At 40.4% G+C, this 16,779-nt stretch overlaps 1 protein-coding gene across 2 annotated transcripts; it reads right to left on the bottom strand.

The window, feature by feature from the left end:
- Positions 1-3,354: 3,354 nt before the first annotated feature.
- On the bottom strand, positions 3,355-16,568 carry tfap2b (transcription factor AP-2 beta). 2 transcript variants are annotated; one of them, XM_034199121.1, is made up of 7 exons: positions 16,507-16,568; positions 13,423-13,863; positions 11,790-11,844; positions 9,716-9,935; positions 9,093-9,211; positions 8,120-8,261; positions 3,355-3,986 (listed from the first exon to the last, which is right to left on the bottom strand). In XM_034199121.1, exons 1-7 carry the CDS (start codon positions 16,552-16,554, stop codon positions 3,701-3,703), a joined length of 1,311 nt encoding a protein of 436 aa, XP_034055012.1. In that variant the 5' UTR covers positions 16,555-16,568; the 3' UTR covers positions 3,355-3,700. The 2 variants fall into 2 exon arrangements, with proteins under 2 accessions (XP_034055012.1, XP_034055013.1); XM_034199122.1 differs by lacking the exon at positions 16,507-16,568 and adding an exon at positions 14,287-14,447.
- Positions 16,569-16,779: the final 211 nt, after the last annotated feature.

Below are 16,779 nucleotides of genomic sequence, written 5' to 3' on the forward strand. Positions count from 1 at the left end.
AGCCTTATATAATAGGATTACTGTAATTTATGATATTTGCAGAATATTGGAAGACTCATTTGATGCAGCCTCGACTTTTACAATAAAGCTTTTCAAGAGGCCTGAGGCTCAATACACAACTAACTGTGATCGCAACGACACACAACCTACAGAGACCACTGGTGTTAGTTATTGGGTTTGGAGATGAAAAATACTTGATCAAGTAAGTTAACAATCTAAAAGGCACTTTCCTGCCAATTCAGTTTCCATAAGATCAGCTTGTGTGGCAGGACAACATAAACAGCAGTTGCCAAAGCTACTTTAATTATAGACATGATATTTTTTCCATTCATTAATTGAATTTTCATTTGAAAATGTAATTTAAAGAAATTTGATTTATTATCGTTTTTATTGGGCTTTAATGCCTATTTAGGATTATCTGTAATGTTCTCTTTCTGCTTTGGAACAATCTTCCATTTATCCCAACATCTTTATATATTTGTATCACCAGTACACAGCCTATTCATTACATTATTTAGATTACTGGTTATTTCTTTATTTGAAAACTGTAAGAATAGCTACAGCCGGAAGACTTTGAGACCTTTTCTATAATTTTCATTTCTGGTAGCCGATAGGTTATACGCTATTTATTTTTATTTTCCAATATAAGAAGAAGATACACCTTTGTATCGACACGTCAGCCAGATAAAGAATTTAAGTAGTCAAGTTTACCATTCAAATATCCTTCAGTTTTCCTCACATTGATTAAAGGGAGTTTGTAACTGTCTTATTTAAAGAAAGCTGCTCGAGTAATTAGTGGAAACGTTTCTCTTCCGTGTGTTTTGTTGTGTTATCTTCGGCTTGTTTGTTTAAGGTTGCAGCCAACCTGTCGGTGTTGTAGTCCTGATGCTCAGCAGCTTCCTGCAGTCTTTGTTGAGCGTGAATCGCTCGCGGACATGCGGGTGCTGAACTCTGCACCTGCGTCACGCGGCGTTCCACTCCACGGGTCACACTGAGCCCGCGGGACACTCTCTCTATCTCTCCCACCCTCCCCTCTCTCTCTCAAATTCAAATAAGCTTTATTGGCATGACCATATCAAAACACACTCTTGTCATTATGTCAGTAGGCTATCTTCTCTGCGTCTCTCAAAAATAGCTGCCAATAGTCTACATAACAAAAAAAACTGTCTGTCAGACAACATGACTTCTGACTCTCTTCCTCATTCTCAAATTCATATTTAAAGAAGCTTTATCACCATATCACAAATTGCCAAAGCACATTGTCCAAGGTGGTACAATGCACAGTTTGGTTGATTTCAGATTGGTTGATTTTTGTTTTAAAAATGTTATAAGGACGCTTTTTGAGTTAAGATTGCCCTTTTCTATATATTTCCTTACAGACAAAGGTGTCTAGGAGTTTCCCCTTTTTTGAAGGTGGTCTTTAATGAGAATGACAGTGTTATGGTTTTTAAGTTATTTAAAATGAAAAAAAATCGAATCTGTCTCTCCGCCTTTAGAGCTCCGTATTCTCTCCGTCTCTCTTTCTCATTATCTTTCTCCCTTTACTTCTTCTCTGTGTGTCTCGCGCTCTCCCGTCATTAGCACACCGGCGGTAGAGCCCCACCGAACATCGGGCCCGCGAGGCACGATTCTATTCCCCCTGCGCGTGCGAGAGAGAGAGAAGCCTCCCTGAAACGAGAGCCTCTCTGACCGGAAAATGCAGCCAATTATCTCCCAGTATCCATCATTGCGTGTTTGCGTGTTTCAGAGCCTTTGCAGTATTATAATCCAGATAGAGTTGCCTAACAAAGCTATATGATTGTAAAAACATATTCTTATTTTGAATATTAATCTTGAACATGGCCTTAAATGTGTAAGAATTTCAGAATATCTTTAATAGCCAACAATAACAAAATAGAGGTCACTCATCAATTTTGAACTTTTTGTGTACAAATAATATAACTGTTACTACTTTAATCTATTGTCATTTATGGAATATACTCAATTATCCTCACTGCAAATTAAGTCTATTAAGGTAAACCTACAAATAGCAATTGTGACAGAAAACCTTAAAGACTCATTTAGTTGTCCATTGTTTTACATTTTGGTGTTGGAGTTTCCTTTTTTATTTGCATTTGAATCAAAGATTGTGCTGTTTAATATCAGTTTGCTACCTCCCTGCAGGAAAATGTAAGGATAGATTTTGCTTCAGATTATTGTTCATTCAGACTGAGGGATTTTATGTGTTGTTGTTTTTTGATGAATATCTGAAATTCTTACTTGTCAATGACCGCACATTGACTGTGCTGCTGCAAATAGTTGGAATGAAATTAAAACATTTTATGCTTTATGTTGGTCCATTAATTAGATAGTAATGTTTTTTTTTACACTGGTACCTAATCCATTTAGACATTTATTTTGTGATGAACACGTTGTTAAAATACACACTAAATCAGATTCAATGCAAATTTGAAACCGTCACATTTAAAACCATGAATAAGAGGATATTTTTGAACTCCAATTTCAGTCAGAAAGTGGAATTTGATTTGGGAAATGTCAACTATTTCTTGAGGCGTTCTTTAATATTTAATTAAAACAAATGAGGTTAAATTGTCTGACATCAGCCAAAGAATACCAGGTTTTATATTTTGGATATGGTGACTGATTCCCAAACTTGAGTGGGACTTTAGTGGATGATTCACTGGAGAAAAGGCGCAGGCTGCACACCTCGCATAATAAAACACATGGTTTATTATCAATGTGATAGAAATGAAATCACTGGACAATTAGAAGCATGTCTACCCATCATCAGCACCATGACAACAGCTCTATAAGAACAGAAAAACACTGCCCCCCCCCCCACCCCCCTCCGGCTCACAAAAGTCGAATCACAGATAAATAGGCCTACTCCAAAATAGCTGGTGCACCTATTTACACAACCATCCATTTAAATTAATATAAATTAATATTTACACACATAAATAAACCCCCTCCCCCCTCTCGTTAAGTGACCACACAAACCTGTTTCACAGATAAAATGCTTCATACCCACAATGCTTTTTTCCTGTGTGAGGACAAACACAAGCACACTGAAAGAACTGAAACGTTGACTTTAATTAAATATAGGATGTCAACAGATTTCACAGAGCTGTATTGGGTTAGTGGAAAGCAATAATATTGAGTTTAAATAAAGTATTATTAGGTTCAACTTAATATTATTGCTTTCAACTAACCTGATGTGAAATGGTTGACATAATACATTTGATTAAAGTCAATGTATCAGTTTGTACCACACACACACACACGCACACACACACACGCACACACACACACACGCACACACACCACACACACACACACACACACACACACACACACACACACACACACACACACACACACACACACACACACACACACACACACACACACACACACACACACACACACTGTAGTTTGTTGCAGCATCACAGTCTCACAGGATGCAGGCAGGGGGAGCGAAATGGATGTAACACAGTAACCATCATGTCCTCAGGGGAATGAAAAGAACGTAACACAGATGAAACATCCCTCTGTGCTCTCTGACACTGGCCCACAGGTCTCCTCTTCCTCTTCCTCCTCCTCCTCCTCCTCTTCGGCCCTGTCAGTGACAGTGGTGTAAAGCTAGAAGTGTATCGCCTCTGTCTGTGTGTCTGCCTCCCATCGTCTCCCCCGCCTCGCTTCATTTCCGCTGCTTCTCCTCTTTGTCGGCCTTGTTGTCCCCGTGCCGGTTGTTGTTGGGGGGGCTGTTGATGAACATCTTGTCCAGTCCTTTGAGGGCCTCGGTGAGGTAGTTCTGCAGGGTGGTGAGCGCGGCGCAGAGGGCGGGCGAGCCGAAGCCGTGCGTGATGAAGGAGAAGTGGGAGAGGCAGCTCTGGATGCCCGGCTCCAGGATGGGGCTCGGCCGAGAGTTTCCCAGGGGGGTCCTGTCCTGGGCCAGCAGGTCTGAGAACTCCTTACACAGCTGTCTGCAGGGGGGGGGGGGGGGAGACAAGGAGATGTCAGGAGGGAGATATGGGTTTCCCTAAAATAGTTACACCACTGCTGATAGTGGTTATTCAATGGCAGTACATTACATGTTACACGCTTTTATCCAAAGCGACTTACATACTCAATACTGTGGGCAATCCCCACAGGAGCAATTTGGGGTGAAGTGTCTCAGGGACGCAACGACATGCTGACTGCAGTGGAACTCGAACTTGCTATCCTCTGATTCAAAGATCAGCGCACTAGCCCACTGCGCCACACGCCCCTAGTATTTATTAACCTTGCTTCAGTGTGCACATGGGGCTTGTTTGACTGTAATGTCTCTCTATATTTGTATCAATGTGTCCCTTCTGGATGTGATGGGCTTTAGTGTCCCCTGGAAGTTTTTGCACATGCAAACCAAAGATAACGTTGAGTTGCACTCAATAAGTAAGACCATTTGGTATCCTTTATTTATTTCTATTATTAATTTGATTGTTAGCCAAACATTTATCCATTGTTTTTGTATGTTATTAGTGGAAAGGCTGACACCACATTTTCTCTGATCTTGCAACTCTACTGCACCTGTGTCTGTCCAACACAATCAAAAGATCACCTTTAGTTTCCTGCAGTTATAATCAAAATGCATCATTGCATCACAATGAGTTGCTACTATCCAATTAATACTCAGATGCCTATCAATACCAACCCGTCACCAAAACAGTAGACAGTATGTGTGTGTCCCATGACTAGCTTAAAAACCTCAGCAAATGCATCCAAATCATCCACAGTCAACACCTTACTGCGATGCCCCTGTGGTGAGAGTATTTGGCAGCATTTGTTGTAGATGTTCCTGCAATACCTGACACTAAATATAACCAACTCATAACACAGACAAAACGAAACAGAGCCGGAAAACAAATTACAATTGTACAGCTCTTTGGTGAAAAGCAACCTCAAAAACAATTGTGTCAATAATGTTGCAGTTTGAAAGGATTCAATCCATCAATGTTTATTTATACAGCCCACTATCACAAATGTTACATTTGGATTATAAATGATGTTGTGTTAGCTATCAGTTGTACTAACCTAAAAGTGCTACGGAGTACAAATAAATCATGGCTGCAGAGGTTTAAAGGATAACAACATGGTACCAACACTGATAAAATGATTGCTAATAGTTGAGCATAAACACCCAATAATAACTATAGCGACATGTAGGTGCTTAAGAGCTGAGCTAAGTATAACCAGATGTAAGATTGTCCAGGGATAGTCAGTGACATTTTCAATATAAAAGCCCCCTCAGCACTTATTACTGCCCACCCTCTGCAAGGACCTGAAACTAAACTCTACAGCCTCTCTTAATGCTGTGTGCCAAACTAACTGTATCTTATCTTAAATGATCAGCTTTTACCAAATCCATCCCAAAGGAGAATCGCCTGATGCTTTTCCCTTTCAACTCCTTTAAGTCATGTTGTGTAACTGTATCCTTGAGGCTTATTTTGCAATGAAGAATAGCAAACTTTCTTTAAACTTTTCTCTATTTACTTCTGTTTCCACATTTTGAAATTGTGTTGGAAGAGGCATGAACTTGATGCAGTTGCTATACAGGATGCCTCCAGAAGAGCCTTTAAATCCCTAAAAACAAAATGTTCTGGCGAAGGCTTGAGAAGTGTATCGTTTGTTTCTGTTCACCATCTATATCAAAGATATACTTGATTTGAAAGACCTGACATTAAACAATTATCTTTAATTTGCTATGTTTTAAAAACTGTTTCTGCTCCTGCCTCCATCGGACACCCTCTCAAACCTTATTCTGAAGCCATACCATTAACGTTTAACTAATGATCTTCGGGAAATTAGAGAACGCTATAAATGTATAGAGAAATGTAAGGCTAATGCCAATATGACATTGTACAAAAATGCCATATGTATGTCTAGAAAATTAATTTAAACCAATACAAGAGCAAGGAAGTCGCATGGTTTGAGGCCCCAGCATTTAAAGCCAATATTTAAATGGAAATATATGTAATTTAAGCCAAAAGGTAATTAAATGCATCTTCAGTCTTCTCTTCAAATTCCATACAAAAAAATGCAACAGTGAGAGAGAATCACGTCTCCTTAAAATGTCAGCAAATCATCCTCTTGGTTTTAGGCCCCCATTTGATATTCAAGAGACCTCTCTCTCCCTCTCTTTCTCTCAAAATGTGTACCATACACACACACACACACACACACACACACACCACACACACACACACACACACACACACACACACCACACACACACACACACACACACACACACACACACACACACACACACACACACACACACACACACACACCCAATGAGCGGCCTTAGGGCAGAGCTCCACTAAATGAGTGACAGGCGGTGCAGGCCGAGCCCAGCTGGGGTTAGGGAGCAGAGAGGAGAAACAGAGAGGAGGAGCTCCACCCGGGGCGACTCTCAGGGCCTCGCTGTTGTTTTCTGACGACTTGAAACACTTCACTGCTAAATAATGAATTTCTAACAGGCAGCGCCGACACCGAGTATTGGAACAGGTTTGAATCTGAGCATCAAACATCCACCACCGAAACACCCCGTATATACTGATCACATTGGGATACACACACACACACACACACACATACACACACACACCACACACACACACACACACACACACACACACACACACACACACACACACACACACACACACACACCACACACACACACACACACACACACACACACACACACACACACAGGCAGACAGCACTATTTATGCAAGCTAAAAATACAAGTTTCCTGAAGGGCTCTTTGTTACAGCTCTGCATGCAACGTTTTTTTTTTCTCCAGAAAGCTCATTCAGGGGAATACATGCACACAGAATGGGACTGTTCATTATTAATTGGCGAAAGGCTTTTTTGATCATTTTAAAAATAGGAAAAAATCCAAAGTGATTCTGGGATTTAAACCACATTCCCTCTCCTAGTTTCCCTTTAAAGAAAATCTATGTTGCTCGGTTTTTAAAAGTAATCACTAGATCCTGGATTCAATTCCACAGTTTAACAGCCATAAAAAATGGATTAATATAAGTACCTCTACAAGGAGAGCCAGTAAAATCCATCGCCTTTAAGACCAGAAGCAGAGGTCAAACGCACACAAGCAACGTCAAAGCTGCGATTTAATAATGTCTGAGACTTATAGGCTACATTAAAGTGTCCATCAAATAAGGTTTGTGTAAACTTGAATAAAACGTTATTTATATGGCAAAAATAATCCCCTTGCTTTTAAGATTCTTGACTCAAATGCAGATTGATCCTAATTTCGTAAACGGTTGAATTTACTTTAACTGCCCTCAATTTCCTCTGTGGTTTTTCAATCAGTCATTACGTTACAGGTTACATCCATATAGAGTTTGATGCTTTTCATTAAGAACATCTCCCTTTCCTCTTTAAATGTCAATGCCATGGCTCACTGTGTCAAAATGGACTGTGTGATATAGAGTGAAGCGCAGAGGAGAGGTTTGCACCCTCAGGGGTATTAAAGAGGGGGCCATAGAGAAGCCCCCAGGAAAATGGGGGAGAGTTTAATTTCACAATAATTTCATTCATCAGAAATGTAACTACTTGCAGAAGAAGCATGCCCTGGTTTTCACCCTGTATGTGTGACGGTTATGTAATTCAAATTAACAGCAACCACATCCTTTCTAAATGGCACCCTGGAACTGTAAACCTAAAACCATATTTTTTGGGACATTTAATTAGGATAACATCTCATACAAGAACAGCATGAACTAGATATATTATGAGACACAGGACTTCTTTGTAAATTCATTTTGTAGATAATTTACTGGAAAAACCCCTCTCTCTGTGTCCTTACAAAAACAAGTTTCTCCCCTCTGTGTTGACAGACTGACTATACAGTGTATGTGTCATTAGCATGCCGCCATGTTATTGTGTCTAAATCTAAATGGCTCATTTGAAATGAAAGCAATAATCTTATTTACCACATGGTATCTCCTATGCTGCGCATCAGACATGTATATTATTCTATGACAGACAGAAAACACCTTATAAAGGCTATGAGGGAGCTGAATCTAATCAAACAGTCCATCAGACTCACTTTGTCGCCAGCAGCATGTTTTTCCGCGTGTGCAGCTCGTTGGGGTCAGCGTGCTGCCGGTTGAGGTACTCGCTCACGGCTTTGGTGGGAAACTCCGTCTCGCAGAGGTAACCGAAATCCCGGGCAAGGTGCACCGCCTCACCTGGTGGGGGGGGGGGGGGGGGGGGGGGGGGGGGGTTATAGTCGGGTGAATTTTATATAGACGTACAATATCGCTACATGACAATCATGCATTTCCTTATGTTTTAGTAGCCTATAGCGATTCCTGAATAGAAAGACTTTACGTGTTAAAACTGGGATGCTTTCCTTTTACGCACGGAATTTCCTAAACTGTCATCCTCTCAGAAAAAGAAAAAGCAATAGCGATGATCATTTTTTCTACATTTATGTTGTAAAAGTCAACTATAGGTGCAAATTAACTTGTTTTAATATCGTCAATTTAAAAAAAGAGAGAGCTCTTGCATAACGCTTTGTGCAGACGAGTGAACACATTGAAAATTGAGACGTTTTCATAATCCAAAAAAAGTAGGTCATAAATATATTTGTATTATATTTTGAAAGGGTAGAAATAAATATTGATATACTTGTATATTACGCTAGATCAGGAAAATCTGACTCAATGAAAATGTTGGTTTAAACCGGTTAGGATGCTGCAGCCTCTAATCAATTAGTTAATCATTTAATTTAATTCACTAACCCCAGTCCTCTTCTCTTCACTCGTTCAACATCAAAAATGTATTTACTTTGTATATGTATAGCCATTTGAGAAAGACGGTCTCATTCTTCAAACCTGTAAGGTCATGAACTTTTGCAATCCTGTATTTTGGCCGTGCGTAATTGTTGGTGATGTTGAAATCTTTGTCATGGGGGGCAAATAAAATGTTGGACTTCTAGAGCCAAACCTCCCCATTAATCAATCTTAGAGTAAGGATTATGTTTATGTATTTATGGATAAACACAGTAAAGCAATCACCTTCTACAAGAGATGTTAGTAATGTGACATTGGCAGCTTTGCGTCTTCCAGCAGGTAAATTCAGTCCAATCTTCTCCAGTTTTTCCCTCAGACATCTCCCACCGTTTTTGGACTTTGCTCTGTAGAAACATTTGGAAATAATTCATGTTAATTGCTTTATAAAAGAACCAGGACATATATGCCATATATCTCTCACAAGGCATTCAATTAAATTACCAATATTCCCATTAGGAAGTTCAAAAATCCAAATTGAAACACATTGGACAGGTTAGATCTTCACACAAAGATACATAAGAATGACAAAATACAATAATTAAGTTACAGTATGAGATAAAAACAATATAATTTGGTTACACTGTTTAAATATATACATATATCAATGAATATACATTTTATTTATGTGTGCATGTCTAGGTTTTTAAGTTGTTGTCTTTTTAGTTTCTACTCCGCATCATGTTCTCCAGAGATTGTGTTAATGTTACGTACAATCTGGGAAGTTCAGATGCCTTTGAATTCAACTCAGGGTTTAATAAACATCTCCTCTGCATATTTAAGAAGCCACACGCTTTTTCTCCATCCAGACGTTATCCCTGCGTCAACATGCTCTGAGGCTGCAGTCGTACCTTCTCAACACGCCCCCCAACAGGGATGCGTTCAGGCACTCAGGCGGGGACAGTCTCCTCTGCACCTCCCCTACGGTCACTTTGTACTTGGAGGTGGAGCTGAGCAGCGACAGGCGGCCCGGTACCGAGCAGAACACCTCGTTAATGCTCACGGTGATGCCTCCCATCAGCCCGTCCTTCCCGAGCATCAGGGAGCCCATGTGCTTGTGAGGCATGGGAACTGAAAGAGGACATTACATAACGTTTAAAAAACAAATTACATTTTCTTTTTTTGAGACCTATTTGGGAAATTGAGTCACAGCAGCATGCAAACAAGGCATTGCAGTGCACACGTATTACAAATTAATTAAAAATACAGAATACACATAAGTTAGAGTATAGGGAAAGATGGCATCTTAAAAATGTGTCCAAACATACAAGGGGGCTGTGAGTTTGAATCTATTGTGTCAAACGCTGTGAGACCCATGGTGTAAAGCAACTAATACATTAACTCAAGTACTGTGTACAATTTTGAGGTACTTACATTTTACTTGAGTATACTGCTTTATAATTCTACTCCTACAGTACACTTAAAAAGGAAATAGTGCACTTTTACTCCACTTTATTTAACAGCTGTAGCTTATTTTACCAAAATGCATCTCTAAAAATTAAACTAACTCTTTAGGTCACAAAAGAGTCCAATTATTTCCTTATTTTTTACAAAAAGTCAAATTTTACAATCAGAACTTTGTCTACAACAGTAAAATGCTATTTGATGCAACAATATTATCTAGTAATGTCACATTATGTAAATATAATGATGTACACAAAGGCTATTCTTCTGCACAATGATTACTTTTTCTTTTTACACTTTAGGTACATTTTGCTGATTGTAATTTTTTTTTTACTTGTAATGGAGTATTTTGACATTAATGTATTGGTACTTTCTATACTCGAGTAAAGCATCCACAGATACTGGTGAGACCACGCGCACTGCAGGAGGGAGCCCTGGCCTAATGAAGTGCCCACGCGCCGGGCATTTAATGTTATTTAATGTCTCATTACAATAGTATCGATTGTTGATTGGCTCTCGCTCTCAAATTGAATTCCCTCGTTTTTTTGTGTGACAGAATTTGCGTCAATGACTAAATTGCCATTTTCGTTAAATGAATGGCTTAACTTTGGCCCAGGTTACAGCATAGTCTTTGCTGCGACATACATTTGCATTATCATAGATGTATACTTTTGGAGGGGGGCCACAGGGGGGGTCCAGGCTCAGTGTTACAGAGGCTCAGTGTTACAGGGGCACAGTGTCTGTGGGGGGGGGGGGGGTTTGATGGCTCCACGGGGGATAATACCACAGATTAGCTGTAAACGAGCTCACGAGATCTCCGTGAGCGGTGTCATTTATTACATCAGCGGTTTAAATGCCCCGCGGGGAGCTCAGTCACTCAACATCCCGTAACTAAATCACCGCACATCATCAGCGACCCTCCGCCTGCGAGTCAATATCCCGGGATCGTTAACCCATGCACGAAATCCTCATCCTGGGCACCGGAAAAACAGGATGAACTCACAGAGATCCACCTTTTACTTCCCAAAGCATCGAGGTATGTCACATCTGGTCCACTTTAGATCCAAGTTGTGCTTTTTTTTATTGGCTCTACAGAACATAAATCATTGTAATTTACGTCATATGACAACATAAATTAGCCTATAATTTGGTACAGGCACGAAATGAACCTCCAAATAGGCGAGCAGCCCTATTATGTCTATTTTAAAAACATATAACAACAATCTATTTAAAGAAATCCAGATGTATTCATTTAGGTTTTTGTTTTTGGTGAACATTTTGTATATTTATAAATCTAGTCATTGTTGTCATATTGTAGAACTATTGGCAACATATAAGAGCTGAGACGTTGTGTGTGTGTGTGTGTGTGTGTGTGTGTGTGTGTGTGTGTGTGTGTGTGTGTGTGTGTGTGTGTGTGTGTGTGTGTGTGTGTGTGTGTGTGTGTGTGTGTGTGTGTGTGTGTGTGTGTGTGTGTGTGTGTGTGTGTGTGTGTGTGTGTGTGTGTGTGTGTGTGTGTCTTACCTTTCTTAATTACTGATTGATCAAGGATGTTCGTTCCGTTGGTGTCGTCAAGAGTCTGGTAGATCCAAAATAAATGCAAACCATTATAGCAATATAATAGTGTGCTTCGTACAAAGGAATCCAGAGTGTAATAAAAAAGTATATATATATTTTTTTGCTACATATTGCCGGATTCATTTAAATGTAAGGTCTCGAAAAGCAGGGGAAACATTGTCTGTTTTCCACAGAACAAACACATCTTGTTTATAATCCATTTCCTCTTTTTATTCATCATGACGTGACTCATAGAGAATAATGTTCTCCCAAATGTAAAGCCTCATTCATCACTCTCATTCATCAGCCTGCGAGATAGATTCCTCTTTGAATAGACCTGCTGTTCTCACGCTCGTATAAAATAAAATAGGACTTGTTAAAACAAATTTAAACGGGGTTAATAAATGCATGACACAACTACGTAAAGGCAGAAATGAGAATGTAATGTGGAGGTTAAATGGCAAACAATTCGTGATGGTTGTGCCCTGAGGGGAAAACAGAGGAAGATGAAATCCTTCACAGATGACAATAATGTGTCTGGTAGCTGCTTTGTATATTTGGTACCTTATATATATATATATATATATATATATATATAAAAAAAACGTGTACATAATATCCTATAAACCAAAAATGACATCCTTCAAATTTAAATAATTAACTAACCACATTAATATGAGCATGGATTTAATAATATAAATACTAATAATAATAAATTCATATAATTATAATAATTACAAATAATGATAATAATAATAAAATATTGTAAATGATAAAAATAAAAATAAAACGTGTGCACAAAATTGAATTGTTTCCTTTCATGTTTAAATAACCAATTAACAGCATATCCTCAAGGCTTAACTATGGATTAATCATTAGGCAACACAAGGCAGTAAAGAAGGGTGATTTTAAATTATAATTCACATAAGCAACATTTGAGCTCCATGCAGCACTTTTTGAAATATTCTCCATATCAGCATCTTCTCACCAGAGATGTCTCAGCTCTCTGAAGACAGTTGGTTTAGCTTTGGGCCATTTGTGTTCAGGCTTCAGCTGCAGAGAGCTCAGCCCTGAGGGAGCTGCTCTGAGATCACTGACCTCGACACTAAAGCACAGAGACAATGAAGGAGACCACCGCCAACAATTACCCATCCCTATCCTGTATAGTTTATTTTTTAGTAGCTATTTCGTGCCATCCAAAACTAGAACAATTTGCAAATGTTCATATACCTGGAGTGAATCGATGATACTTTATTCATCCCAAATTGGGAAATTATTTTGTAACAGAGCAGTGATTTCAAGTATTACCCATTGAGATAGATATAGAGTAGATAAGTTAGGTATAGAAATATTTTACTGTAAATAGGAATGGGTTGAATTAATGATTAAACTGCATACACGTCTATTGAGATAATATATTGCATTATAACTGTATTCCCCATTTTGTCAAACAGACCTAGTTGCTCCCTGACTTTCAGGTTTTACCATTCGGGATAGAATAATCCAAATATATTTAAAACGACTTTTTATACAATAAAAACAAAATCATCATAATTTTCACTTTTCGATTCCATGTAATCCTCAGATTCCTCTGCCTCACCTGAACATCCTCCATGCCGTGCAGCCCGTGCAGCAGACCGTCTCCCATCCCGTCCAGGCCCGGGTGCATTAGCACATCGGGCCGCCTCACACCGTAGTCCCTCCGCGGGTCCAGCCCGGACAGCTGAGACAGCGAGGCCCGAGGTTGTGCCAGCAGCGCGGAGCTATCCATCCGCTCCACCGCCGCGTCCTGCCGCTGCCGCGCGCCCCACGCGCTCTGCTGGCTCTGGTGCAGCGAGTTTAGGGTGTACGGGTCGGTGACGTGGGAGTACGGGTCCTGGCTCTGGTAGTGAGCGAGCGGCTGGTACGGCGGCGGAAAGTAGGGCGGCTGGAAGTCCGAGGTCGGTGCGTGAGACAGCGGGGGCGCACTGGAGTAGGGTCCCGCGTGCGAGCCCAGCTGGGACAGGCGCGAGCTGTGGCTCGAGACACCGTCATGCCGGTCCTTAAATAGGAAAACACAGAATAAATAAACTCCATACGGAAATGGAACCACCTTTTTATAACGAAATACAACCAAAAAGAGGCCTATGGTCCATGATGTATTTTAAGAGCATATTGCCTGGTGATGTAGCCAAAGTAACTGGCATTGAATCTCCTTTACAAAAAACACAATAGATGCCAAAAGCAAAATGTGTCTAATTTAAATCTCAAAACGAAAAACCTCCGAGCAGTCTCTACCGATTAGTGCAAATGATTCAAACGCTTTATTGTCATATGCACATTACAGTGTAGTTATGGCAATGACAACCTTAAATCTCAGGCTCCTCCAATAATGCAACATAAATAAACATAGGCATAAAACAATAAAAATAGTGCAGGACGAAACAGAGTATAAATAAACACACTGTGAGGGAAGGAAACTCACCGCGGTGGAGTAGGAGTGAACTAACATTTGAACATTTAACATAAAACAGCTGGATGGTAAAGTGTTGGCTCGAGAAAGCGAGTGTCTGCAGGCAGGGCCGGTGAGCAGAATCCTTCTCCGCCCCGAGCAGCCGTCGCTCTGACTGTTAGCCACCGAGCACCGCCTCTACCCCCGGTATACGGTGTAATTGTTATTCATGACTGAGACTTACAGGAATATTAATGTGCGCGAGGCAGGGGACTGGCGACACATGGAGCGTGAAGTCTCTCGCGCAACCGTGAGTGACGTTTAGATTCCGTGGAGAGGCGAAACGACGCGAACAGCACGAGACGGAGAGAGCCCTCTGTCAGGAGAAAGCGAACAGGGCGAGCACACCCAGGAGGAATTCCTCATTATTAAAAAAAACGCACTTTGGGAGCTTTTTCATATAAGTACAAATCTGACGCCGGGAATACTCGCTTTCTCGCCGTTGGAGACACTTTGGCACACACCATCACTGCAGACAGACTTTGACGTTTTAAACCAACATGAATCCAGTTGTCAGATGTAACAATTTAAACAGAAGATGGTAACCATGACATTAAGATTGCATACATTATCCTGCCAATGCAATGTAGCCACCAAAGTAAAAGCCATTCTACTTTTACGCACAGCCACAACATACTGAAACATTCCTCTTTCTGTGATTGTGAGTGCTCTACAGTATTTCAAAGCATGGTACAAGAGTTGGTCCAAAGCATTAAACTCAAAGCTGCTTCACCAATCTGTGCAACCCTCTGAGAAACTCCGAACCAACTTACCATAATAAAATATTGAGATTTACCAACAACATTGTCTCCAACCCCAGCCATGTCCTGAACAGTGAATATGAATTGTTGCCATTAAATCCGAGATACAGGGTGACTGAAGCACTCTTTATGCACCAGCCAATCCTACAATAAATACAAAGCTTGATCCCAGATCCATTGTACGTTAAAGAGTCTTGAACACATCGCCCTCAGTGATTGTAATGTTATTTAATAAGTCTGGTTTATTGTATTCTTGTTTTAATATTTGTCCCTCTTGATGTTGCAAATGGAGCTGCTATGATGCAAGAACAATGTCAGATTTGACGTTACACTAAATTACTATAGTATATTATCTTATACCTGCACAAAGGTGGTTACTTATGAAGATTTTTCTCCAATCCTCCCAATGTATTTTAAGCTAAACTTCATCCTGCCAGAACACACACTTCAGAACACACACTGAATAAACGGTGTCTCATTGCAGCTGCCTCTTGACACACACACACACACCCGAGACACTACAGGGCGCACGAGGGGCTCGCGTGAATGGTGTCACGAGTCAAAAGAAGCGATTAAACTTTATATTGTACACTGCCCCCCCACCCCTCTCTCTTGGATGACTTGTTTAACAACATTAGAGCCTCCCCTCCCTCGCGCCGTGGGAGAAAAGCCATGTGCGGCACGAGACAAGGGTTTCCCACCGGGCTGAGACGAGGGGCCTCACGAGCTTTTGTGCTCGAGCCCATTGAGCGCGAGCCGGAGCACTATTTCACCCCCGCGTGCGGCGGTATTTCTTCCCTCGCTTGTTTGAAATACAAAAATAATTGTTCTTGGATCAAAGCCAAATGATTTACATACTTCTGACACATCATCAAACACTCTGACCCAGTGCTTCTATTTATATTAGGAGGTATTTTCAAATCTAAAATGGACTTTTTTTGAATGCAGCGTCACAGTTTTTTATTTCTAAATAGCTTTAAAATAATAATTTAAGAGGTAAATCATTATTTTAATCAAAGTAGTTTAACGTTGCTCTTAAACTTTGTTTTCCCAAAAACGCAGTCCCATATTTAAAATATATACGTCAAAATTAAAGAAATTTAAAAACACAATAAGTCTATATCCACTGTCAACAAATATTATTTTCCGTTTTACCATGATCCAGAAAGTGAGTGGATGTACACCATACACCTAGCAACACAATACCAACACATTTCACCAAAAATGGACCACAAATCAAATCAAATATCGGTCATAACGAATTTGTCCTGTTGTTACATTTCCTCCAATTCATATTCACATCCAGCACACCACAGAATATCAGGCCTAAAAGCCTTATGCAATACCTCAGTTATCTCAACACTGCATTATTCCCCGGAAAAAAGCGTGTAATAAATCCTGCAGAGCACAAACAGAAGGACGGAAACGTTACCTCGTAAATATCTTCATACTTGACATTCTCAACTAGTTTCCACAGCATGGTCGCTTCTCCAGTGTCGGTAAACCGAATGCAGCCAAGTGAGGAAGAGGAGTCTCATCTCTCTCTCTCTCAGTCTCTCCTCCCCCCCCCTCCCTCCCCCCTCTCTCTCTCTCTCTCTTTGTGAATGGGAAACCCCTGTAATGTAAAGACAGCAGCAGCAGGCTCTCCATCTATGAGCAGCAGCAAATACAAAGAACAGATGTTTCATTTATTTATCGTGCAGCC

The sequence above is a fragment of the Gymnodraco acuticeps genome, unplaced genomic scaffold (assembly GCF_902827175.1).
Source record: "Gymnodraco acuticeps unplaced genomic scaffold, fGymAcu1.1, whole genome shotgun sequence".
Classification (NCBI taxonomy): Eukaryota; Metazoa; Chordata; class Actinopteri; order Perciformes; family Bathydraconidae; genus Gymnodraco; species Gymnodraco acuticeps.